Source organism: Peromyscus californicus, unplaced genomic scaffold (assembly GCF_007827085.1).
Source record: "Peromyscus californicus insignis strain IS unplaced genomic scaffold, ASM782708v3 Scaffold_10__1_contigs__length_136768540, whole genome shotgun sequence".
In the NCBI taxonomy this organism is placed as follows: domain Eukaryota; kingdom Metazoa; phylum Chordata; class Mammalia; order Rodentia; family Cricetidae; genus Peromyscus; species Peromyscus californicus.
Genome location: NW_026294391.1, coordinates 28,215,892 through 28,243,823, shown reverse-complemented (window position 1 = coordinate 28,243,823; position 27,932 = coordinate 28,215,892). Strand labels below are relative to the sequence as shown.

The following is a 27,932-nucleotide window of genomic DNA, read 5'->3' as shown; positions in this document are numbered from 1 at the left end:
TGCCACTCCTTAATAGGTACTGATGGATAAGTTGAAGAAAAGCTGGGCATTGATCAAATTTGTATAAACTAAATTATTCTTTAATGGCTTTATGTAAATGTACCCCATTGCTCATTCAGAGAAATGCTAGCCATTATTTATTCATAACTGTATTACCACTGACTGAATAATGTCCTATAAATATTTGTTGTGTTGCTAGCACCTTAGCGTGCCCAATACTAAGAAACAAAAATTCCTCTTAAATAAAATTGCTCTTAAAGAAATGACATCAAATTATTTCCACCTACACATCATTTTCAGTAGAGCTCTTAGTACAAAGTTAAAAATGATATAGCACAGGGGAAAATAAGACACCACCAGCAAGATGCATGCAAAACAACAGGTAATGGAAGAATACCCACAGGGATGCCTGCTTTGGGAAGTATCACTTAGTGCAACAGGGGACAACACTTGCTTCTTTAGAATAACTGTGTGGGAAGAGGGTTAGGAGATCACCATTTTATTCACGTCAGAGCATTTCCTAGATGAAGGTGAAAACCCGTTCCAGTGTAAACAAACTGTCAGACTCAAAGTCCAAATAGTTTATCTCTCATGTACAGTGTGCTCACTGTATAATTCTTTTAACTTGTCTATACTATGGATATTTTCACAAAACGTGCTGGAAAAAAATGAAAAATCCATTTCCTTCTCCTTTCCTAGGCTTTCATTTTGGCCCTCCTACCATTGATTTTGAGAGGCCTCAGACTAAATTACTACATTGTTGAAAAAGCCAGGATCAATCATGTCTACCTTGTTCCTAACAATAGATTCTTCTTCGATGCCTCACCTCCATTTTGGTCTCTGTGGGCCCCATTGAATTTTCAAGTCGTTTCCCCTAGCTTTTCATAAGATTGCCTCAACCAAACCCAGAGTTATACGTATGATCTGTGCTCAGAACAAGAAATAGCAAATATTATACTCAAAAGTAGCCAAGGAAATTTCTCTAGTTAACACTGAAAGACGATTTTCAAAACTTGATCTTTTGGTGGTGTATGTGAGAGAGAAAAGTTCAGGCCTTGACTTCTGTGGCTTTGAGCAAGTGTTTCTCTAAAGAGTTTGAGATTTCCCCAATTCTGTCTCTTAATGGCCAAAGAAGAAAAAAAAAGTCCTTCTACTCCATATTTTACTTTCTGCTGGGTTTTATTTCATATGCTGATAGGGGATTATTTTGCTTCAAAACTTGCCAAAAGACATCTGTTAAAATGTTGTGAGTATTCCAGCAGGAAATGTTTTGAAAAATTGGCTTTGGTTTGTGATCTAACTGATACCACATGGCATTTATAGCTGTCGAATTTCAGAGCTGATTTACAACTATCATGCTATCTTAAACCTGAGAAGTATTTACTGGAGACGAGGTATTACCATATATTTGAATACAGGAGTAAAACCTTACAGTGCAAATATCCTTTACAGTCCATACCAGATTTCTAGTGAGGTGACATGGACTTTTAATATCACTCTACCACGGAGCTTGTTTGTCCTTAGACCAATCTGTGCATTAATGTACATACTATGGCCCATCTGTGAGATGGAGACGTCCCATCTGCCTCAGACTCTTCTGTGCAGGAGTGTGTGTGAATGTATTGTACATAAATATGAACCACTTTGATCCTTCTCTGAGGTTTAAAGAAGTTTGGCAATGCCTTATTCACATGTCATTCTCTTGCTGCCGCCATGAAAGAGCACAGTCTGTCCCTTGAGACTGTCTCAAAGTCTCCCACTGGCTAGCAATGTGATCGTCTTTCCAAACATGTTTAATAATATCGTTTTTAAATTCATCCTGTGCTTCTTTTCTCCCCATGTCTTCAACTCCCGCACTCCAAAGCTGAATAAGCAATGGCAAGCACAATAAAGAATGAGGAAGAGGCTTAGGGGACATCCCCTGGCTTTTGCAGGGCTGAGCCCCACCCCCAACCTTCAGTTTCTTCAAAGACATCACCCCTACCAAACATACCACCCTGAACCCCAAATGTCCAAACCAATCATTCCACTACTCCTAGCCAGCTTTAAGACCCAAAGAAAACCACACCAGCAAATACATACTTATTAAGGTGCTAAGAACTCCCCCATGAAAAATCCAAGGGAATGTCACTGAAGCAGAAGTTGGTACACAATGGTTGTAGGCCAGGAAGGGAGACGTTTAAGGATAGATGCTTACCAAGTTTTTCTTTAGCTACTTTATACATTCATATCTATTAAAAGTGCTAAAAAGTATAATTATTCAAACCTGGGGAACATTCTCTTGTCATTGATAAATCTCCCTTTCCAAATCATACCTTTACTTTTTTCCCCTGATGAACGTCACCACCTCCTCAATTCTCCTGAAGGATGTTTGGCAGAAGAAAACATACAAAAGATGGACAAGTGTTTACAAATATGTTCAATATCACCATTTACTGGGCAATTTGAATGTAAACCACAAGTCACTATATATAACAGAGGGGCTAAACTGAAAAAGAATAGTAACATACAGTGTTGGCAAAGATGTGATGCAACTGAAATGCTTCTAAATTGACAAGAGTTGTTTAAAATGGTACAATCACTTTAGAGTCTGTTTGGTAGTATTGATAAAGTTAAACATATGTCCATTTTTAATTCCTTGCTAGATCTATGGAAGGAAGAAAATGAGTATATCCACAAGAAGCCTTGCATAAAAATATTTATAGCAGTTATATCTGTAAAAAAACAAATAACCAAATAATACTCTACAATTAGAAACAACTAACCCAAATACCTGCAGAATGATAAACAGATTGTGGAGTTCTGTATTCATAAAACTGTAATACAACACAGTAATCTAAAAAGTACATGTGGGCTAAAGAGATGGTTCAGCAGGTAAAGGCACATGTTTCAAATCCAGATGACCTCAGTTCAGTCCCTAGTGCCCATGTGGTAGAAGGAGAGAAATGACTTCTGCAGGTTTTCCTCTAACATTCACATGCATGCTGTGGCGTGTGTGCCTATACACACGCATACACAAAAATGAATAAGATAGAAAAGCACACACAATTGATAATTCCACATGGATTTTCGAGAGTGTGTGAAACAAGCTAGGGCCTTATCAGTGACAGAGCACTTGTGTTGCATATGCATAACACTCTGGATTTCACCCTCAAAAAAATAAAATAAAAAATTAAGGACACGGAGTCAAAAAAACCAGACACTCACTGACTTTTAGTTACACTCTGTTGGTAGACATTTGGGGTGTGAGAAAAGTTTGAATGACAGGGGTTTTAACCCAAAGATCGGCTCTCTGAAAGCAACTGCCCAGTCATAAAACATTTTGCCTGGGCTGAAATGGAACAGAAATTTCTGGAGTAATAGAATACTAAACGTATTTTAACGTTCAAGAACACTTTGTTTAATCGTGCTATTAATGAAATATTTTAAACACAGAGAGCTTAACAAAATCGTATTTGGAAGCATTTGTGGAAAGTAGTCCCACATGAATGGAAAAGAGGCCTACAGGGAACCCAAGGTGGAGAACACTTTGTACCTACTGCTCAGCTAAGTCATTTACTCACAGGCATTGCTCTGAACTGTCAAGAACACAAAACAGGGCTCACTGACCATGATGACTGAGAAATCGGTGCCAGTAAGTATCTTATTCATTCCCTGTGGCCAGTTCTGCCAGTGAGGGGAGCGCCTGCCAAGGGTCACTCAGCTCCATCAATCCTCAAAGGTTGCTAACAGCAAATAAAAGATACAAGTGAGAGAAAGAGGCAGGCCCTGCTTTGAAGCACTAGGAAGAAAGAGTCTTTGAACTGCTACAAACACCACAACCCCTTTCACCCGAATCAGAGGGAACAGCTAGGGGAGTCAGCAGGAGCCAGAAGTGGGGAGATGTTGCCCCATTTGGGTTCCACTCCCACTGAAGCTTTGCACAGAGAACTCAGAGCAGTTGGGACAAAAGCACAAGGTCATCCTCGGCCTCACCACAGCCAACTTTTTAGGTGAGACCTTCTCTCACACAAGCCATGAACCTCCCGCCTTTGCTCAGCCTACTCTTCTAGGGACAGTATCACGTGTATACTCACGGAGCCACTATCATGATCAGAGCACAGATCTGTTCTGTGACCACCTCAAACCCCACTGTGCTGTCACTTCGTAGTCACAACGTCCCCCAATACTAACTCCTAGCAGTCACTAATCTGTTCTCCATCGTTAGGGTTTTGTCACTTTGAAAATGTTATATGAATGAAATCATAGAGTATGTAACCTTTGGATACTAGGATCTTTCACCCAGAATAATGCCTTTGAGATCCTTCCAAGTTGCTATGTATATCAATAATTCAATTTTTTATTGTGAAGACTATTCCATTGTCTGCTTATATTTTGAATAGTGGAAAAGTCTCAAGCATGCAAGATAATTCAACCCAAGAATATTCTGCAAAATGATGTATACAGACAAGTAATTTTATTGACAGCTCCACAGCCAGGCTAATATTTTTAAAAGAATCCCAAAACTAAATTCTGCAACAAGGCATTTTCTTTCTTTTTCACAATACTTAATGTGAACCAGGCTCACTGGTTAAAGCTGTCTTTCATCAGCTCTTGTGCTGCTGAACAAGCGACTGTCTGATTGTCTGTTTGCTACAAATCTATTCTCCTGTATACTGCTCTGGAATGCTGAGGTTCTGCAAACGTTTCTGTCTTGTTAGCTGCTTCCCATTAGGTTCTGCCAATAGGAGGAGACTAGAAGGCCAGAAGAGGAAGAAGGGACTTCCTAGTCCCTCAAACACACTGTTCTTGTAACATCGTCCTGGCAATGGTCCCTCACCCTAGGCTGGCAGTTGGTTTCAGCTATCATCTGTAGCTGTATCTACATGCCAGGCAGTATGATGATTTTCTTCAATACAAACACTTCATAAAAATAGCAAGTACAATAACAGTCACCAGCAATTTACACTATGTCTCCAAGATCCATTTACTTTCTGAGATGGCCAAATAGGTGAGTTGGCTGGGATGGGTAACTACTGCTCTAAATATTTCTAACTAATGCAGCCAGTTTTCCCATTCATATTCCCTTTCTCACTTAGGATACAATCCAGGATCATATGTTGCACTTAGTTCTCCAATTTCCTCAATCTCCTTCAATTTCAGTAGTTCTTTAGTCTTTGTCTTCCATGGCCTTGACATTTTTGAAGAATACTGATCAATTACATTGTAGAATTTACTTAGATTTAGAATTGTCTGATGTTTTGTAAGATGACTTCGTTTGGCAAGAGTTCTACATAAATGGACTCTCAATATATCCTATCAGGAGGCCATATGAAGGTGTGCCTTATTACCAGCCATGTTAATTTTCACCACTTGGTTAAGCTTGTGTTTATCAGGTTTCTGAGTTAAAGCTACTGTTTCTTGATAATAAAAATTATAATATGGGTGATAAATTTGCCACTACACAATTATTCTGTTTTTCACCCAACTAATTTTAATCTATTGTTGACTATTGCCTGCAAAATTTGTTGTCACAGTACTTGGTTAATGGTGATCTTTTTTTCAACATTACCTCTACATTCATTAATTAGAATTCTTTTGTAAGAAAGTGTGTCTATCCTCCATATGTTAATTTATTTATCTATTTAATTCATTTATATCAGTAGGGGTTCTGAGGATATGGCTTAGTTGGCAAATTTTGCCTACTATGAAAATATGAGGACCTGAGTTTGGATACCCAGAACTCACATTAAAAAGCCTCCCATGGTTGGTATTTGCATGTGACCCCAGTGCTGGAGTGAAAGCAGATCCCAGGGGAACTCACTGGCCAATCAGTTTAGCTAAAATGGTGAGTTTCACATGCAGTGAGAGACTTTACCCCAAAAACTAAGTTGGAGAAGCAATTTATTAATATATCTCTGGCTTCTGAACATACTTGTATAGGTGAACATACACATACACACACATGAACACATACACACACAGAGGACTCAAGGTGTTTATCTTATTTTATGTCATAAATCATTACTACCATTGTTTATTTTACTGCTCAAAGTGTACCAGATTTGGCCAGTGACACTCCTTCAGGCTGTCTGTTGTTATCTTTTACATGTTTCCTTACTATTTTTTGAGCACTCTCACACTCTCTGATACTACAAGATAATCCAGACTTATCTTATATTTTCCTAACCTAGTCTTGGATAAAACTTTTCTCCAAGGAGCCCTTTTATTAGCTATTGGTATTTAGAGACAAGATCTAGTCCCTAGATATTCTCAGTGTTACCAGAGTTATTTTAATCCTAAAGGCTTCTGAGATAAGCTAGGCAATATATGTCTATATATTCATACATACATGTATACACTTACTTTCTGTTTACATATATGTATCTGTGCATGACTTTAACTATATGTTTATACTGACACTTCAGATTCCAATCCTATACCTCAGGGTTCATTCTGGACTTCCCACTTAGCTTATTTGTACCTCTTTTCTCCAACAGCAACACACCTGGCTACCATTATCTGGAGTATTTATTGTTTCTGACAGGGATGCTCTTGGAAACACTCTTGGGTTGGGATGGAGTCCCAGACCTCCATGCTACTATTGAGTAAATACTTGTGGGGATCAAGAAAGACATTTGCAGACACACTGTCTGCTCCTACAGTTTTGTCATCACCAGCCTAGACAGAGAGGAGACTAGGACTCTTAGCTAGGAAGATGTTCTGCAAATTCCAGAACTTGATCTTAACCCACTGATCAGAGTTTTCTTTCCAGTTGTAGAAGACTAGGTGAACTTCTTTGGATTCATTAGAATTTTGACTGATTTATGAACCATTGATATAGTACAAAGAGCAAAGATGTGAATGGGTCAGAACCATTCAACAGGGTAATCAACAATCTCCACTTTGTACTGTAACTATATAATCTAGATAGAGAGGCCACAATATCCCACAGTGAGCTATTCCAGGTGTTACACATGTTGTGCTGTGGAATATTATTTTAAGATGTGTACATTTGTTTATGCTGTGGAACATTTGTTTAATGATGCAAAGATATATTGCATTCTTTTATGTTGCATTTGTTTAACTCTGAAGCTGTGTTACTGTGCCTTTCTAAAATACCTGATTGGTCTAATAAATAGCTAGGCAGAAGAAAGGATAGGTGGAGCTGGCAGGCAGACAGAATAAATAGGAGGAGAAATCTGGGAAGAGAAGATTAAGAAGAGAAAGGAGAAGGAGAGGAGGACTCCAGGGATCAGCCACCCAGCTACACAGCAAACCATGGAGTAAGAAGTAAAGAAAGGTATAGAGATAGGCAAAAGCCCAGAGGTAGAAGATAGACAAGATAATTTAAGAAAATCTAGCTAGAAACAAGCCAAGCTAAGGCCGGACATTTATAAGTAATAATAAAACTTAGTGTATTTATTTGAGAGCTGAGTATAGGGCCCACAAAGACCTAAGAGTAGAAAGATTTTAAAAACACCAACTACATTTATGTTGGGCATCATTGCAAATTGGACCATCCAGAAGGCTGATTGGATAGACAGTGCCATAACCAGAGAATTACTTAGGGTTTTGGAGAAAGTGGACCTAGAGCAGAATATGGACATCTAATTTATTTTGTTAAGATTTTATTTTATTTTTCAATTATGTGTTTATGTATGTATGAGTTTGTGCATGTGAGCACAGTGCCCAGTGAGGCCAGAGAGGGTGCAGAATCCCCTGGAGCTGGTGTTAAAAGTGGTTGTGGACACTGAATATGCTGTGTGCTAGGTAAGGAACTTGAGTCTCCCAGAAGAACAACAAGTGTAATTTCTTGGCCAAAGGATTAAAACCAAATTGTTCTTTGGGAGTAGTATTTAAGAAACAGAACATGAGAGTTGTCCTGTCCAACCATTATTCCCCTTCTCTTCATACTATTACTGTTTCATGTTAGCTCCAGATGTGTTCTGTGAACACAAAGCCACTTTTAGTGTAAATAGGGCACAACAGAAGGATGCTCCTGGTCTCTTTTCTCTTCAGTATCCATTTACTGGCTTTTCATTTACAAATGTATCTTACCTGTTCTGCTGATGAATGTCACATATCTACCTGATCTGAGAAAATGGGAGAGGGAATTCTGCCAGGACCCAACCAGCTAAGGTCCTTCAATAGATACATATTACAATCATGCTGCCTTCCCTGAGGTGATTAGCACCTCCTTCAGCCTTACATCTTTTGCTTCCTGTTTCTCTGTTACTCACTCTATACTTCCCCTTGGTCATTTAGTCTCCGAGATTCTTAATAATCCTTTAAAAATCCCATCTGTTCTGTGGCACCCCAAGCTATGTCTGCTAAATATATTTCTAACTTGAAAAAAATTTTCTGTAGTATACAAGATTTTATTTACCTTAGCTCATGAACAGGTCTCTATGATATTGTCCCTCCAGAAGCTTTTTAGAAACCAACACTTCTCTGGGAAGAATGTAATTGTGGTTTTGGTTCTCTTCCCTCTCTCTGTCATCAAAGGACTGGTTTTTAGAGATGTTCTGCTTGGCAAGTGAGAGGTATAGAGCCAAATGTTCAAGTGACTTGTCCAGGTTCCTCTATACCAGGCCTTTGAGTCTCTACATACACCTCTATGTGGCACACCTTTGTATTACACTGTTGATATATCAGGAAGCAGCCATGTGCCTGAAGGTAAGATTAGTTTGGGGGCACCATAATCACCAAAATCGCTGCTCTGACAATTTTCTTGGGGACTTTCAAAACCTCTTGAGTTCATCCCTCTGTTGCATCATTTATGACTCAGTGTTATGTTCATTAGAATGTTTTTCCCTTCACATTTCTAAATAAAAAGTGGGTACTTAATTTCTCTTGTTCAAGATTTAAAGATGGTTTTCAGAATCTTTAATATTTTTATACGTGGCAAATGACTATGCTTCCTGTGGTCAGCTCCTAACAGAAGTCCAAAGCATCGAATGTATTGTAGCATTAGTTACCTAGTAACACTGGCTTTCTTACTCCTTATGTAGACCACTGCTAATCCCTTAGAAACATGGAGCTGGCAATGATGGCACAACCAGAGTTGGAATGGCAGGCCTTTGAGCAAGCCAAAGCAGATTCTTTGCCAAAGTCAGTTAAATTTAAACCTTACTGGATAAGGCCATTGACATCCAAAAATCTGTCTGCATGGTCTCTTCATTCATATATCTGCCTTCAGCTGTCATTCTCTGACTCAGTGTTTACTTACTTATTTCCTTGCTTATGAAGGAAAATATATACACAGTTCTTAAAGGAATGGCTGAGAATGCTACTGCAAAAGAATGGAGAATGGATAGCAAATGTAGAGTGGGCAGGGTAACACAAGTATAAATGCATGAGGAATTCACTATGAAGTATCATTCATATTTTATGAACAGGTGAGGTGATTAGAAACTGTATGAAACACAGGGATTGTTTAATAGCAATGTGTTAGTCAACTGAGGCTCTTTAATGTGCACAATGTTCCTAAGTTTCTTGCTTTCCCACTTTTAGTTATATAGTAATACATTTTAATTCCTGGCTGTGCTTGATTGATCCATTTAAAATTATAGCTGTAACTCCAAAAATAAATTAGTTTGATTGTAATGAAATGAAGCCAACCCCAAATAATATTTTCCAAAGTTATCAATGTTAGGTATTTTCTTTCCCCTCCTCTAGAGTGGGTTTATCATTCATTTGTGATATAGTTAGGTTTGTTACTGTTTGCGTTCCACTTGGGGTTCTCCTCACGTTCTAGTTCATGTTATTTATTTATGGGTAGAGGATTCATGAAATATTGCCTGGGCTCTAAGACTACAAAGTATGAAAAAACAAAAAACAACAACAACAAAATGTGCTCAAAGAAATGTCATTCCTCTTCAGCCCCACTGCCTCCTTTCTATTCCTTCATTCTTATCTTCACCCACCCCCTGTAGTTAAACCAACCTCATTTGTTCTGATTTATCTTTCCTCTACAGCCAGTTCTGCTATGCTCATTTTGAAAACTTGCATTAGTTCCAAAGCAATTGGTATCTTAGGAGCGTGATTTGAACATAATGTAAATGTTGTGTTTGCTTATGCATGATTTCATACATGAAAAAACTCTAAGTGAATGCAGGGATTGCACCTAGCTGAACTGAGCTGTAGAAGAATGCAAAACACATTTCAGACATCCACCAGCTACCACGTTCACTTTATGGCGGGGGAGCCTATTCATATGTACTGTTGCAGCTTTCCCTCTAATTTCATATCAGCCTCATTCTATCCTTCCCCAGTAATTCACAAACTGCAAAGCTTCTTTCTGATGCTGCTTTTCACAAGAAAACTTCAAGGTTTTTGTTTTTCTAGATGGAGTATCATTTATTGCAGTATTTATGTATTTCACAACTATTTAATATGGTTCCTGGCCAGGCTTGTGGGGTAGGCCGATAATCACAACAACTCAGGATGCTCAGGCAAGAGGATTTCAAGTTCAAAAACATCTTGGGCTACAGAGTGAGTTAAAGGGCAGAATGAGCAATTTAGGAAGACCCTGTCTCAAAATAAAAAGTAAACAATGAGTTGGGATACAGTTCAGTGGTAGAGTGCTTGCCTGGACTCACTTCCTAGTATAATACACACATGCACACGCACACACACCTACTCCCATACACTGTGTGGATTTCTTTTTCATATGTGTGATAGAAGTCTATGAGGGCTATGTTCTTAACTCTGTTTTATCTATAATTTTTAATTGCCTTTTTGGCAGTGTGAAGGTTTTTGAAAATTGCAAAATTGACTCTTATGCCAACGCATGGACATTTATGTATTTCACATACCTTTCTAACATGAAGAATCATTAGTTTCACCAAGAAATCATGCTGCCCTATGCTGTCTGCATTTCTGATTATAAATGAGTTTGAGAAATTTTTAAAATAAATATTTATTAATTCTTTGAGAATTTCAAACAATGTATTTTGATCATATTCACCCTCAACTCCCTCCCTCAACTCCTCTCAGATCCATCTTCACCTTCCTGCCCCTCAACTTCATGTCTCTTGTTTAAATTTTAATTTGTGTTGTTCATGTCTTTCTGGATGAGGGCCCTCCACTGGAGCATAGCTAACTTACCATGAGCCACACTCTTAACGAAAACTGATTCTCTGTCCCCAAGAAGTCATCAACTATCCAGAGCTCCTCAGTGAGGAGTGGGGACTTATGAACCCCTTTCTATTGCAGACTAGAATGGTGACTGGCTTGATCTTGTGTAGGTCTTGCGCAGACAACCACAGCTGCTGTGAATTCAGAAATACAGTGGTCCTGTCATTTGCAGAAGACACTGTTTTGTTCTGATCCCTCCCCAAGCTTTCCATTTCCTCTACCATGGTGGTCTTTGAGTCTTGGAAAGGTGGTATGCCATAGATGCCCCATTTGTGACTCAGCACTCCACAATCACTCTCCAGTGGGTATTATGAGAGCTACCCAGTGGGGAGGAAGCTTCCTGGCCTGTACCAATTGGATTTTCCCATGTCCTGTGACCAGTGTGTGTGGTGTCTTCAGCAATAGGGTTTTATCATCAAGTTTGGTCAACAAGAGCAATGGTAGTAGCCTGTATTGTCTTTTTTTTGCGGGGGGATGTCTCCAGGAGTTTGAGCAATGTTTTGGTTTAAGAACATGTTTATGCTTTGTTCTGAATTGTCCATTTAAATCTCTCTTTTTTCTTTCAGAGTTTTGTTCTTTCTTCCTCCATTTTTAGGAGGCATATGTCACTTAGGGATATCAATCCTTTGTATACTGCATGTTTTCCCCCACATTCTTTGGTTATGTCTTAATTCTGTTTGTGGTGTCTGGGCCATAAAAATCAAAGTTACTAAAGGTTTGCCTAGACTGAGGCCAAAGAGTACATCACCTGTATTTTATTCTATCATACACAAAGTTTCATTTTGTAAAGTTTAGACCCCCAATCCATTTTGAGTTTATTTATGTGTATGGTTGGAGGGATTGGTATAATTAAATGGTCTCAACCAGGGTTGTTTCTGTCACCACAGTGAAAATAGGATAATGTCTTAAGTCATTGATGGAGTGCTATTGGTACCTAGTGGGTAGGAACACCTAGAACAAGACACAGCAAAGCCCACACAGGAAAGGATTATCTGGTCCAAAATGTCAATAGTGCTGAGCTTGATAAAATGGTAAGATCACTTTTTATTTTACAAAATGGCTAGCCATTTGTTCTTGCACCATTAAATAACTTGATCTTTTACCTCAGTGGTTTGTGGTGCTGTCACTTTAATTATATGTCATCATGTTCTACCAGTCCATTTCTTCACTTTGTATTCTATTATACTGGTATATCTGCCTAATACCACACTGCTGAATTATAGAGACTTTAATATATTTTTCTTGTCTTGTAGCACTAGTCACATCTTGTATAGTTCCTTTCCCAGCATTTGCTTGATTAGTCAAGTGCATTTTGTTTTTCCATATGAACCTTAGTACTATGGGTCTGACTCCATAGAATAAATCTTTTTGGAATTGGGTCAAATTTACAAATTAACAGAGACAAAACTAATTTGTTTATAATGTTGAATCACTCTAAGTCAAGTATAGGGAATATAGTTTCATTTCACAAAAGTCTTATGTTACATTTTTAGGAAGTTCTTTGAGATTTTTCTCATATAGATTTCATAAATTTCTGGGAAATTAGTTCCTACATATTTAACCAACCTTATTATTGCTTCAAATGATGCTCTAGCACTAGCTCTTCTAATTGGCTATCATTTATGTAAACAAAAGCAACTGACCTTTGTGTGCTGACATCCTGCTTCCTTCCTGAATGCTTTGATTATTTGAATTCTTTTTCCCCTTTGGTTATTGAGAATTTGCCTGCTGTACTATCTCATCATCTTCAGTTAGACACAGGCTTACTTCTTTTTTAATTCTTGTGTATTTAATTGATCTATCTTATTAAATTTCACATTTTAATATATCTAATCTAATATTAAGCAGTAGGAGTGGTAGTAAGCTTTCATGCTCTCTTCGTGACTTTTGTGGAAATGTCTCTCAGGGTTTATAATTAAGGTGCTGGCTTTTGAGCTAAAGTATATGTATATTTTATCATATCAATGAAGTATCATTCAATTATTATTTTCTTGAGATTTTTAAAAATAAAAATAGATTGTAAAAATTTTCAAGCATTTTCCATGGACATAGTCATATCGTATTTTCCCTCTTAGATCTATCAATATGGCATATAATGCTAATAAACATCCTAATGCTGAATAAGGCTTCCATTCCCAAAATGAATCTCATTCAGTCACTAACTTCTTAATTTGGTATGTATTATGTTTGCAAATGTTTATTTTAATATTTTTTAAAATCAATACATATGAATGATATAATTGTGAAGTTTATTTTATGGACCTATGACCTTTTGGTATGTATATTATTATACTTGCTTCATAGAAGAAATAGTGAAATTTATTTCATTTCCAATGTTCTGAAACAAGTTATAGCACATTGGGAATATATGGACTTTGAAAGGTAAATACATTTCTTCTGGGAAGTTATCTGGGCCTGGGGACAAGGGTCTTAAGAGTGACTGTTTCTTTTAAGATAATGAGTCTATTTAATATTACTAAATCTAAAGGGGATAATTTGGGCAATATTTATTCATCTAAGAAATTGTTCATTTATTTAAGATTTCAATTTTATATGCATGATGTCTACGAAACAATCTCTTATAATTGTTCGATTTTTTTCTGTTTCAATGTTTATGTTCCCTGGCATAATTTTTTTTATACTTTTATTTCTTTTTCTTGGTCATTTTTTCAAACAACCAGGATTTTTATTTATTAATTAGGCCTACTGTTTTTCTATTCTCTGCTTCATTAACCTGTACTTTCACATTATTTGCTTACTTCTATTTCTTTTTGCTTAGTTTTGGTTTGGGGGGGTGTCAGAATTTACTCTTATTTAACCATATGGTACTATGTATTTTTCTTGATCATTGTTTTATTTTATTTTCCAGATTCTCTTGCATAACATCTTCATTATCATTTTTAGGAAATTGTGTAATATCACTTCATATTCTTTCTTTTGCTAAATGTTTCACAGAAAGTTTTAAAACGTCCAGGTGGAAAGGATTTTCTGGTGCTTTGCCTCTGTTAGTAATTTGGAGCTTTGCTGCACTGTGATCAGGAAGTGTTGTTTAGAAGATTCTTACTTTAGGGAACATTGACATTTTGAATCTAAGTCATAATCAATTTTTATGTTCCATGGGTATGTTTGGTAATATTATGTACTATCATGGCTTGAAGTCTATTGACAATGTTTTTTAAGGTTTTCTGTCTCCTATCTATTTTTTTGTCTACTTGCTCTGTCTTGTAATAAAAGTGATGTATTAAAGTCACCTAATGGTATCCTGTTTCTATCTATATCTGTATACCCTACAGTTTTTGCTTCATAAATGTAGCTGTGTTGTTTGTCATATTAATATTCATGAGTATTATATTTTAAGCCATTACTGATTTCTTGTTTTATTTACTTGTTTTATCTTTGTTCCATCCTTTATGGAATCTTCTTGATCATTTTATTTTAGGTGTGCCTCATGTATACAATGTGTAGTTTGATGTTGCTTGATTAAAACAAATTGAAAGGGCTTCTTTTAATGTGCAAATTAAGCTCACATTAGTTGATGTGACAATTCTGATATATTTTGTAACTGTGTGTATTTTGTTATATTTGTTCATTTCTTTCTCTTAAAAAATGTGCCTTTGCTCTTCAGCTTTAACAAACTGTTTTGCAGTATGTGTTCTTTTCTATCATTTGAACAACTAGTTTTTTGGTTGCTGTCATCTTTTAGGGCCTACTCATTGCCTAGACAAAAATCAATGAGGCCATTTCATTTTCTTACTTACTCTCTATTTTCTCATGTTTAAGTTGTATCATTTCTGTTGTCATGCTTAACCTTTGTACATTAGTTTACCATCCTCATCCTCCCCACACTATAGTTCTGGATCTATATTTACATGTGTTAAGATGCACAATAACCATCCTTTTGTTGACCTTTTCTCGGCTTTTTCCTTGTTGAATGAAGCTTGCCCTTTGGTAGATTCTCCACAAAGAGGAATCTTTGTCCCATGATATTCCTCGTGGGTACAAATTCTCTAAGCTTCTCTATGTTGAAAACTGCTCTTTTATAGTCCCGGTAGTTGAAGAAGATGTTATTGGATATAAAATCCAGGTCTCCTGCATTGTTTCACTAATATTTCCAATCACTTATATAGTTTTGCTAACCTACTTTATTCGTTTATGTGGCATTAGTGTGTTTCCCAAGATCCCTGCTTCAATGGTAGCATCTTTTTTCATTATGCCCAAATCCAGATATTTTAGTGTACTGGTTTCTGCTCTCAGCAGGGCAGCTGTACCTGTCCTTCTAATCTGAGGTTTGATTTTGGTTTCTTCATCTGTAGTTGCTAAAGAGTGCATATGCCTTTCTTTCTGCCCTTTTTTCCTCTCAAATCTCCATATATGAATGGATGACTGTTACTGCATGGTACGCATATTTTAAAATCCATTTCCTATAGATTTGTCTATTTGAATAATGTTCTACATGTTAAATGTGTTGCTCTGATTGGTTAATAAATAAAACACTGATTGGCCAGTAACCAGGCAGAAAGTATAGGTGGGACAAGGAGAGTGGAGAATTCTGGGAAATAGAAGGCTGAGTCAGAGAGACGCTGCCAGCTGCCGCCATGAAAAGCGAGATGTAAGATACCGGTGAGCCATGAGCCATGTGGCAACTTATAGACTAATAGATATTGGTTAATTTAATATACAGGAACTAGATAACAAGGGGTTGGAGATTTAGCTCAGTGGTAAAGTGCTTGCCTAGCAAGCGCAAGGCCTTGGGTTCGGTTCTCAGCTCTGGAAAAACAAACAAAAAACAAAAACAAACAAACAAACAAAAAGAACTAGATAACAAGAAGCCTGCTGTGGTCATATAGTTTGTAAGCAATATAAGTCTCTGTGTGTTTACTCAGTTGGGTCTAAGCGGCTGCAGGACTGGCGGGTGAGAGATTTGTCCTGACCGTGGGCCAGGCAGGACTGGAGAAAACTTCAGCTACAAATTTTTTTAAGTATTTTCAGGCATAGGATAAATTTAACTTTTCTGGAGGTAGATTCAACCTCCAGATGCACTCTAATTCCCTACTTCCATGCAGATTTTTAAAATTTGCCCTCCATGCCCCTGTGACAAGAAGAAGACTTGGTGCTTATTTTTCTCTTTTTACTTCATACTAATTTGGTCTTTGGGGCATTCTCTGACCTCAAATAATTTTGATGGTGTGTTTTGGTGGTTCTGGCTTCATTTTTCAACCTTGCTATTCTATATCCACTTTGAAGGAATTACTGGGAAACAGAGACTTACTATATCACCCCTGTCCTCAGCTGCACAGAAGTCTCAGTGCACAGAAATACACAGTGTGTATTTCGATACACACACTGACACACAGGTACACAAACACACACACACACACACACACACACACACACACACACACACACACACACACACACACACACACTATTCAACTCTCTCAAACAAGAAATTTTCCAATCCACAGCACTTAAGCACTTAAAAATACTGCTTCTTACCAAAAACTTCTGCAAGGGCTATCTTGAATTTATTTCTTTGGAATGGCTTTGACCAAGATTGCCAATCCACGATTGCATTTGTAGAGAAGAGGCTACCTGTTGCAGCTCTGACAAATATCCCATAGTCTGATTGCAATTTGTTATTCTTTTTTGTGGTTGCTGGGTTTTTTTTGGGGTTTTTTTGTTTTGTTTTTTTGTTTTTTTTGGTTTTTTTTTTTTTTTGAGACAGGGTTTCTCTGTGTAGTTTTGCGCCTTTCCTGGAACTCGCTTTGTAGACCAGGCTGGCCTCGAACTCACAGAGATCCGCCTGCCTCTGCCTCCCGAGTGCTGGGATTAAAGGCATGCTAATTTGACTACAACCTAGGCAAGGAGAAAATTCCTCAAGAGTTCTACCTGAAGATAACTGAGTTTCAGTCACTGAGCTTTTGTTCAGTGCACAAACACAGACCTTGGTGCTACCCTTCTTTCCTTATCTCTCCTGTCCACAATAAATAGTATCCTGTCACTTAACAAATACACTTGCAGACAAAAATCTGCTCATGTGGATAAAGAATTGATCTTAGGCTGTTTCTCTTTCTTATGCATCTTGAAAATATATAATTTTTTGTCATAAACTTTATACATTTGGCTTCCAGCCAGGTCCAAACAAGTCTTTGGGTCTTTGACCAGTCAAAAGCTGTATTTTCCATAGTAGATCAATCAGAATATTGAGATGCTATGAGAGGATGTGGATTTAAAGAGGGTTGCTTTGGTCCTGCAGCTCAAATTCCAAATAGATGTTCTAAAATTAATTTCCTTGATTCTGCTTTCTTTTCATATCACATAAATCTTTTGCCCTTCATTAAAATTGATATCCTAAAGTTGAACTCATGGACAAGGCTGGTGTCTCTTTTAATAATAAATATACAGTTGCTAATGGTAGAATTTCAGAATTCAAGAGCCAATTGGGAAAGATAATCCTATTAGTGAATCTTTCCCTGAAATCACCTCCTTTGTCACACTGATGTCAGAGGGTGCTGTTATTTAGAGACACTCCTTACATTCTCACCTAATAGTGGGCTTTAAGCTAAATTTAACCAGTTTTTCTGAGAATTCCTCTTGTAGAATCTTTCAGATAAATTAATTGATAAGAAACAAAGCATCCCTTCTTACTTGCAGGAATCATGGAGTGACTTTGAAGCCACTGCCAGATGTCACTGGACTGAAGACACTGTGTCCCTTGAAAATGTTTTACTATTTCATGGCCTTTGTATAAGTTCATGGCACTGCCATAGGGCATCTTAGTTCACAGTTTGGGAACCATAGCTACATAGCTTTTCAGCCATCTATCTACAGATACTTGCTCCTAGACATGCTTTGAGATGATACTCTATACAAAAATCTTATAGGCTGTTTAAAAATCCTCACTGATGAAGTATACATTTTTCATGTCATTAAATAGTCTCATATACTACTATGATATTGCATTACATCCTATAGGATAGGATATAATGTATATCAAAATTTATTAAGTAAGGTCCTTTTTGGATACTTGAAATATATATATATATATATATATATATATAAATTATATTTTCCTATTAAAAATGTGATTTGATGAACATATTAATGAATAAATCTTTACATAGACTGATCTATTACCTTAGAGCTAATTCTCAGATGTGGAATTGCTGGGTGAAAGTGCATGAATATTTAGAGTTTTCCTTATCCTCTGGAAAGGGTGTAGTGATTTATATTTTCTCTAATTTTATAAGGTTATATATATTACAGGCCTTTCATTTAACGATAAGAGTGACTATGAATATAGATTCAGATACTCAAATATTTTAGGCACTGTGCTAGGGACTTGTATAAACATAATTTAACCTTATTTATATAGTATCACATGAAATATACCTAATGACTTGCAAAATTGAAATGATTAGCCCTATCTTAGAGACAAAGAAATTGGAATTTAATTATAAAAAAAAAACAGAAAGAAACCAGAATTCAGAAAGATACAACAACCTTTTCCAAATCACCCAACCAAAAAATTAGACAGCTGGGGTTTAAACTTGCAATCTTGTCATTATATGACAGACTCACCAAGTACTTGAATGACAAACTATCATCATCTTTATCGTCGTCATCATCATCATCGGGCCTAATATTTATGGAGTGCTTTGTAGCACGAATCTTAAAAGGTCTTATTAATGAAAATAAACCTGGAGCATGGTATTGGGGTGAATGCTAGAAGATCAGAGAAGCAGAACAAGCCACAGCTACCTCACCTTGCCAATTCCTCAGCTGATCCTGTTTCCTTAGACTGGAAGCCTCTGAGTCCTCATCCAGAATGACTCTCAATTGAACTGTTGCTCAAAAGCCTAAAAGCTTAACCAGCCACTAGTTATTGGTCCTCATGCCTTATATATCTTTCTGCTTCTTGCCATCACTTCCTGGGATTAAAGGCATGAGTCACCATGCCTGGCTGTTTCCAGTGTGGCCTTGAACTCACTGAGATCCAGACAGATCTCTGCATTTGGAATGCTAGGATTAAAGGTGTGTATGACACCATTTTCTGGCCTCTATGTCTATCTAGTGGCTGTTCTGTTCTCTGACCCCAGATAAGTTTATTAGGGTATACAATATTTTGGGGAACACAATATCACCACAGTGCTTACCATGCATTAAGCACTATTCACAAACACATTCAACTTTTAGTGCCAAACCTATATGGTACTATTTATTCTTATGTCTAAGACAATGACTGAAAGGATATACTGGTCTAGAATTGCACAGTTTATATGATAGAATTAGTATTCAAGTTGAGGCAGTTTGGCTTCAAAGGCATGCCAGTGTTGACCAGAACGTATTATAGTGTCCCACAGAGTAGTGGAAACCTATACTCGGGACTTATGAATATTTTTTTTAAAGAAGGAAAATGGCTTAACTAAGTCTTATAGATTAAAAAAGGAGAGCTACTCTGTGATAAAATATAGATATACTAGTTCTCTAAGAAAATGTGTATCCAGGGTTTTGTCTACAAAGTTCCTATCCTTATTCCTGTAACCTTTACTCTTTAAGCAACATATGGCCTTTTAAGCTGAATACATAGAGCCAAGTGTGTGAGGTATAACTTGAATGGAAAATCTTCTAATGACCCAAACTCAATTGAAAACAAAATTCCCCCAAGTGACTTGGAAATGTCAAGATTTGAGAAATTCAAGATAGGCAAACTTCCAGAGGTTTACCAAAGTATAATCTAGAAACCTCTTATTGCTATCTTTTGGGTTGATGAAGCACAGTTATTGCTAGTCACTACTTTAAGTCTTTTCCTACCTAGCATCTTATTTAGGTATTTAGATGTCATTAAAAATTATGCATATTACAAAAAGGATTATATTTTCTTGTCACCTCTGTAAGCACTCAAAATTTTTGTCTCACCTCCTCCCTAAGAAAACCAACTTAATGAGCCTCAAAACATATTATAATGAATGGGAAAATATTTTTAGCATTTTATGCAGAAAATACCTCATTAGAAGCAAATGCTTTGGCAAGTAGAGTTAAGCTTAGTAAGAACTTGCGTGGAGTAGGGACTTTTATGACAAATCACTAGCATGTGTAAGCATGCTGTCTGATGAATCAGAGAATCATAACCCCCATTTCTTATTCTTGGGCTGCACCACAGCAATGTGGTGAGTTCAGTATGGTGCCCAGTATGTACTCAACTGAAGGGCACAGTGCCTACTAGCTGGCTGAAAACAAGAAAAATACCTTTAGATCATCTAGTCTCACTCAAGGTCTTATCTGGATATGTTATAGCATGCAAGTTCATTTAGATGAAGTATGTTTCCCTTTGAATGTTTGGCATCACGGAACCTGGACATTTTGCACAATTTTGCATATTACCCAGTCCATATTGGTGTAGGCTTTAGAGTCAGGCATTTAATTTCAAACAGAATCCTCAATTCGTACACTTAGTGCTGTAACTTAATTAGACTTTGGGCCTCAACCCCGAATAAGAGAGTACGAGTGCTGGCAGCTTGAAGACAATCTGGACGGGCTTGGTCACAAAACCATGGTTCCTGACTTCAATGATACAAGTACACAGAAGCAAATGCTTGCTTATCCCCACTGAGGACCCGGAAGGCACATGTGAGATGAAGTGTTTGCAGCAGCTGCCAATTGAGTTTGCAGGTGTTTCCACTCAGGCTCAGCTTCATCATCTGTGGTCCACACTTGAGAGCTTGGCCTGAGCTACAGCCACATCCACCCAGATTAGGCTGAAACTACCTGCAGTGATGATGTCAGTGAGGTAATAGGTTACCCTAGGGAAGTGGCCTCTTGCATCCAATGGGAAAGTGGGAACTTATGATTGATTCTAGTGGGAAATTTTTACATCACATAAGATCTTTTCCAGCTTCTCCCGTGGAGTCAGACTAGTGATAATGGTAGTAGCAATGGTGCTTAACATTTATAGATAACTTAGTCTGTGTCAGTCGGTCCCTGTGCAAAGCTCTATACATCTTCAAGCCCTATTAAGCTAAATAAAAAATATCCCCTTATTACAAAGGTAGAAACTGAGAGAAAAGAAATGACTCAATCCTAAACTCTAACATATAAGCAGAGTTGGGATTGGAAGTAAAATTGTCTTCTGATTTCAGAGTCCTTAAATATTATTGGTTTACTGCATTACATAACCAGCAAAAGTGTGTGTGTGTGTGTGTGTGTGTGTGTGCGTGTGTGTACTCCAAAAAGGACTGGAAGGAGTTCCTATATGCCTATGATCTGCCTTCTCAGCCAGCCCAGCTTCCCTCAATGAGCAGAGAGGAACTCAATGCTCAAGAAGAGCAAATACAGACCAGCCAGTAGCCACCATGCTTACCGTTAGGAAGTGACGGTCCTTGGCCTCACGCCTCCTCTGGCTGTGAGCTGGAGGGTAGGCTGGCAGTGGTGGAGCAGCTATGGAGAGAGCAGCAGCAGCTCTTTGCTCCCGTCGATCACTTCGGCTCCGGTGTTCTGAGGGCGCAGAATAGACAAACATAATGAAACATACTTGATACTGTCAATTGTTCTTCCCCTTGTGAATGTTAACAAAGAGCTGCAAAAAGGGAGCTTTCATTAATCTAGTTAATCTATATACTGTATCAGATTTTTTTTAATGGTTCCTAACTGAATCTTCACTTGTTGTGGATACGAGGGCAGATACACCCATCCCCATGGGTCCATCTTATACTTTTGGTACAAGACAGCTTATTTATCGGTTCAACACACCTCATTTCAAAATATCACAAGTGGAAAAAAAAAGAAAGGTTGAGAACGATGGTGGAAGGCTTGCTGCCATGAAGATTAGAGTGCAGAGAAGATGCAGACCTACCACAGCTTCTGGGCCTAGGTGCCACTAGTTCTAGGAAGGAACTGTATGGAATCAGGACATTGTTATGAGCCAGTTTTCAATGATAGATACCTGGAAATAGGCTATGGTGGCTGTATTTATAGCACAGAAATTGACAAACGTTATGCACTGGGTATTTTATCTTTTATATTTCCCCCCAGAAAACTGTTTAACCAGCACACCAATGCAGCCATCTGCATCCTATTCTTGCTACCCACAAAAACTCAGATGGTTTTGCAATCTTGTGCTCCCAGAGAAAGCAAGGCAATCCCAGAGACAGCATTTTTCTTATTTCAGGATATAACTGCCTTTGTGGAAAAGCTAAGAAATATCTGTGAGTGGAAGGGGGTGGGGGTGAGGGTAAAGTAGTCATGACTTCTTAATAAGAATCACTGAGATAAGGTCCTGAGCTGGATCCTCAGCACCACAAAAATTAATTAATTAATATTTCAGAGAAACCAAAATACAATTTAGGTTTCCAGTATTTTGTATACCTTAGAACATCTCTTGCTTACACTAAAAGCTGTTTACCTCCAAAAATATAGCTTACAATCATCCCCAGAGCTTGAAGTTTCTAAAGGCCTCATCATGATTGAGGTACAAATTTGTGTATCCCATTTTTCATTTTGTCTTTGCATTGTTTAACATTAGTATCATTCATCCCATGTACAATACTATTCAGAATTCCCAATGTTTATTGATATGTACCAGAAATGCTTTGCTAAAACTTTCAACTGAACAAACCCACACAAATGGGCATTAATGCTGTCCCCTCATCTGCAGATGTAGAAACAGATTCAGGAAGAAAGGGTCACTGTGCAGTGATCAGTGGTACAGACATAGTTCTTGTGTCTTTAACCTTGATATGGCTTGTCCCACAGGCCTTGTAAAGGACAAATATACATCACTTGTTGGAGTAAGACATTTGAGGTTTTTCAATATTTAAATATAATTATTTTTGCTGCAACTGAATTCTTTGAACAGTTACAACACTATGACTTATAAGGTAACATTTACCTCTTTTTGCCTGTGACTGACACAAAGCAAACTAAGCTGACCCTTTCAGGTGATGTCAGATATCTTTTCTCCTAAGGCTGTATCATCCCCATTTGTATGATTGTACTGTTAAAAAAATAGCATCTTGCTCTTGTCAGCCTTTTGAACTATATTTAAGTGGACCATGGAGCAGTTATGTGTGTGGGGGTAGTATATGATATATGCTGCACAGATTAGACAAGTGTACTAATAGTATGCTATATTCCTAGCCCTTTGAGTTTCTTTTCTTGAGACAAGGTCTCACTAAATTGTCCAGGCAGGCCTTTAAACTTGGTAGTCCTCTTGCCTGGCTTCCTGAATTGCTTGACTTACTGGTCTGTGCCACAAGTCCAAGTTCAGAAACAAAACTAGATTCATCTTTTGATCAGAAGACCTACAGCACCTGTGAAATGGACTTTCATAAATGCTTGTTGAAGAACTGGACAACTTAATGCTTTACTGAAGTCTAGGTTTTTGAAAAAAAACATACACTATATTCAATATTTATGATGAGCTGTGTTGTTGGTACAATTAATGATCCATGCTTCTCTACATCTTATTACTTGTCTTAACTGGTCTCCTTAAGGTTGGTCCCATCTTTGCTTTATTCAATGTTTTGCTACAGAAACTAGGAATTGAGCTCTCTCAAGCTCTCTGATTTCCACCAGTGAGTTGACTGCCTTTGGTCCTCATTCCCTAAACTCTTTCTTAGAGCCATAGGCTTAGTACATAGGTTAGGAAAAATGACAGTATTCCTCATCTTTCTTTCTTTGAGATTCTTCAAAAAAATGGTTTCCATTCACCACCAGAGAAAGGTCCTCAAAAACCCAACACATGGGTAGTCTTTGCTACACAGCCTCCAAAGTCAATGTTTATCAGCAGAAATTTTGAGATAGATGCCTTTCTTGGTAAAGTTTCCACCTCTAGTGTCACCCTCATTATTCTCTGCAAGTGAACAGTGGGCTTTTTCTCACAGACAGTACAGGGAAATCTTATACATTCTTAAACTCCAGCGTTACTGGTTAGGAAGAACGGGAGGGGAGCAGAGTGAGAAGGGAGGTAACCACTCAATATCCCTTTCAACTACTCCTCTCTCATACTATCTTAAATACATCTTCTCCTCTACTCAGGCCAAGAGTAGGCAGCCTAAATTAATGGCTCACTAATGATACTTCTCACCACTGGTGAGGTAGAGACAATATCAGTCCACCAGGGCCTACAACTGCAGTCAAATTTTCATTCTTACTCCTTTAGACCAAAGAAACTTAGACACCAGCCAGAAACTTGAAAGGAAAGGAAATATAAAATATAATTATCTCTTTATAGCCACGTATTAGTCTCTCTGTGTGTTTTATGAACATAAAAGATGGCATAACTTAAAGTTATTACTGGCGCTGAGCATTAAAGAATTGCTAAGAAAAAGAGAAAGCAATAATTGCATTCTAAACAATTTGAGATCCATTTAGATGCCACTTCCTCGAGGCTCCATAGCATGATAGGTACATTTCTGCTCAGTCCCCATAGCACTGGATTGAACTTAACTGCTTACTTCTTCATCCTCCTCACTACATCAGGAATTCTTTGAAAGCAGAGACCACACTTGATTGTGCTTTCAATCCTATCATCTAGCATAATACTGCCTAGTCTTCAGTACAGTTTGTTCAAGGTAGGGGGATGATAATAAGGAATTCAATTTCAAGTTTAATCTCAGTTCCCAAACGAGCACAAATCTGCAGCTGCCCAGTCTTACTTGCCCATGCTTCATCATCCTCTGTCTCCCCATACAGCAAGGCAACTCCAGCTGTCCAAATAGAGACTCCCCACAGGGAAGCTCACTGCCACATTTAGGGAGCCAAGCCCTTGTCTGCAAGTTTGGTATTAGTCCCCACCACCAGATGGCAGAGGTGGATTATGCTGATGGATACACAGTTACATTACTGTTTCTTAGGCAAGGTTTTTATTTTATATTTATTTATTTTTTAAAGTCGCTTTCTAATTTTAATTCTACACCACTGCATGTTTTTAATTCTATGATGCCTATAATTCCTGTTTATGGCTCTCTGCAGTGCTATTAAAACTACTACACCCAAGATTTGCTATTGAGCCAACCACAAAACAAGGCAGTCTGAACAGGGCAAAACAGGCTCCATAGTCTTCCATCTGAACCCCAGAAGGCCTTATATCCATCTCTCATCCCCCCAGGAGGAACTGCAGAGAAAATTGATATTGGTACTTGCTGTTCTTCAGTTCTGTCATTAAGTCCAAACCTGATGAAGCAGTGAAATATGACAGCTTATGAGCAGCTCAGTGTTATCTGGTTAAATCTGTAACAATCTAATCAGGGAGGACTGATTAATAATAATAAAGTGATAAAAAAAGGAATGATGTCTACAGGGCTAATGTTACTCAAGCTCTCTAACGATGGGATCTGAGAAAGCATTTAGTGAGAATGTTAAAATTCCTCAGTAGTCATCTTGTGCTTTCAATGCTCAATCAGATTTCTGCAGAATTTCATTCCCTTCCACACATCCATTGAGGACCTACCATATGCTGGACTTGTGCTACGTGCTTTGACTAGAATAAGTTAATAAGACACCATCCTTACCCTTGAGTTGCTATTGGATGAACAGTGGAAGGCGGGCAGGACCATAGTGGTCAGTTACGACAGATGGTTACGTGTGCATGTTGGGAGGATGCATAGGGTATTATGGGAAATGTGCCTAGGAATAGAATAGTATAGAGGAAGACTTCCAGAAGGAGGCTTGCACTAAAAATTTATTAAAGGATTTTTGTTTACCCAACCATAAAGCTGAAATGAACAGTAAGTGTCCTTTCTCTATTATAAATATCACAGCATCTCACTACTAATAACTTGAACAAAAACTTTTGAACAACTGCTTTGGGGACAGTTGTAGGTCAGTTGTTTCATTAAAAGGAGAAAAGGAAGAAGTCATACAGATGTGGATGAAAACAATACTTATTAGGGTTGTCTGTGTCTTGAAAAAAAGCTTTAAAATATTTTATTTGCATTATAATGTTTTTGTAAACTAGCAATCCTTAAATAAGTGTAGGGATATTGAAACAAATACAATGAATGTGTAGACAGCATCTGTCTCTATAACAAAAACCTAAAGGCCAGAAAATGGGGCATACCATCTTCTGATATCCATTTGGGGGACTTTTAAAGGATAATGAGCATTTTGAGTCCTCATTCTCATAGGTTTTAAGGCACTGGGAAGTAAGAAAAGGTTCATTTTCTACCTGGGCTGTTACATGCCTGTCTTTGGTGCTCTCAATGCTGTGACAGAAGAGCAAATATGAATATCTATTTTCACAAGACACAGTATATGGCAAAGTAGGAAAGAGTTCTGGCTGGGGGATCAGAGGTTCAGGGCGAGGTATTGGCCCTGAAGCTAGCCTGCACGACTCTGCACAAGATTTCACACATTTCAAGTCTCCATGCACCTCCCCATAGATTGAGGGCATTGGATCAGCTCAGAGATTCTCAACAGAAACACAAGAGCACTTGAGGGCCTTACTATGATTGTTAGAATGATTGGGCAGGAGCCAAGCATAGCAGCCATCCTGTAATGTGCTGATGGTCAATGAAAAGGTTCCATGTCCCATACAACATTTAAATACTTTATCCAAATCTCCTACAGAAAGAAGCCAGGAACCTATTTCTGAATCAAACCTAATTCCCTTTTCATTATAAGCCAAAGTCTTACTTTGCCCATATCTAATAGGTGCTGAATATACCAATTTTCATGGCTTTTCTCCTGCCCCTGCCTCCAGTGCTCCTTCATTTCTCCACACTTTTTGTTTGGAATGGCTTCTATCTTTACTTAATTCAAATTTATTTTTGAGAGGTACAGACATCTAACTGCTTTCATTATGTCATCTAATACAATTGTGAATTGGCACTTGCATAATGAGATACAGTTATTAATACTTTTCCCTTTTGAATTCTCTTTGTGATCATATTTAGGCCATAATGGTAATTTCAATACACATATACATGTAACTGATATTACACACGGATTTCATACAGGGTAGAAATGGGAGCATTTCAAAGTGCTTGCTTTAACTAAGGAGGTGACAGGACTGACGGGACAGAAAAACCCTAGATGATCCCAGGCTGGATCAGTTACCTCTGCGCAGGGCTTGCAGACTCTGTCTGGCATGGCGGTGCAGCTCCTCCACACAGGGTGGCCTGGTGGATGGGAGGAAGATGTTTCGCTGTTGGTGCCATGGTGCACGGTAGTATACACTCAACTTACTCTCAATGTCCAAGTTGGAGACGGCTGCAAGACAAAGATCAAATAGGGCATTATGCATCAGGAGCTCTAACTGTGCATTTAGTGGGCTCTGGGGTGGTGTGCAGGTGACAGGGAGATGGGAAGGCATGTAGAGGTGAAGTCCAGATTGATTGATCTCACCAAAAAACCTAACTCAAGGCTGAAAAAACTTTGAAGTTGATAATACATATGGAGACAACTATGCCCTAGGACCAAGAGATGGGAGACCACGGGATACTTCTGCATATTGTTCCTGCTATCTACCTAAACTTTGGTCTGTATTTTATGTTGTCCCTTGTGGCTTCTGGCTAAATTTTCCTGATCCTGCCCTCCACCTCTTGACTCCATTGATTGCCATTTTCCCGTGGTTTCACCAAAGGTTAGCCTAAGCATAAGCACAAGTATGATAGTGGGTATGGGGGGAGGGGCATCTGTAGATAACATGGTCCTTACGACTCATATGAGAAATCAAGGAAGACTTTCTTTCTCCTAAACACAGCATTCACTTCACTATTGTCTCCTTCATTACAGCCCAGGACAAAACCAACTCCTTATGAGTAGAGGATGCATACTTATAGAAAAACCTTCTGGGAACTAGGGGACTGTGA

The 27,932-nt window shown here is 38.0% G+C and overlaps 1 protein-coding gene across 4 annotated transcripts in view; it reads right to left on the bottom strand.

Moving 5' to 3' along the window:
* Positions 1 to 27,932, bottom strand: part of Nhs (NHS actin remodeling regulator) — a 342,196-nt gene that overhangs the window by 18,414 nt on the left and 295,850 nt on the right. For all 4 annotated transcript variants that reach the window (XM_052721028.1, XM_052721099.1, XM_052721254.1 and 1 more), the window contains exons 2-3: positions 27,178 to 27,330; positions 21,482 to 21,615 (exon numbers count right to left, since the gene is read on the bottom strand). In XM_052721028.1, the coding sequence (XP_052576988.1) occupies positions 21,482 to 21,615; positions 27,178 to 27,330 (287 nt within the window). The remainder of the gene's footprint in view (positions 1 to 21,481; positions 21,616 to 27,177; positions 27,331 to 27,932) is intronic.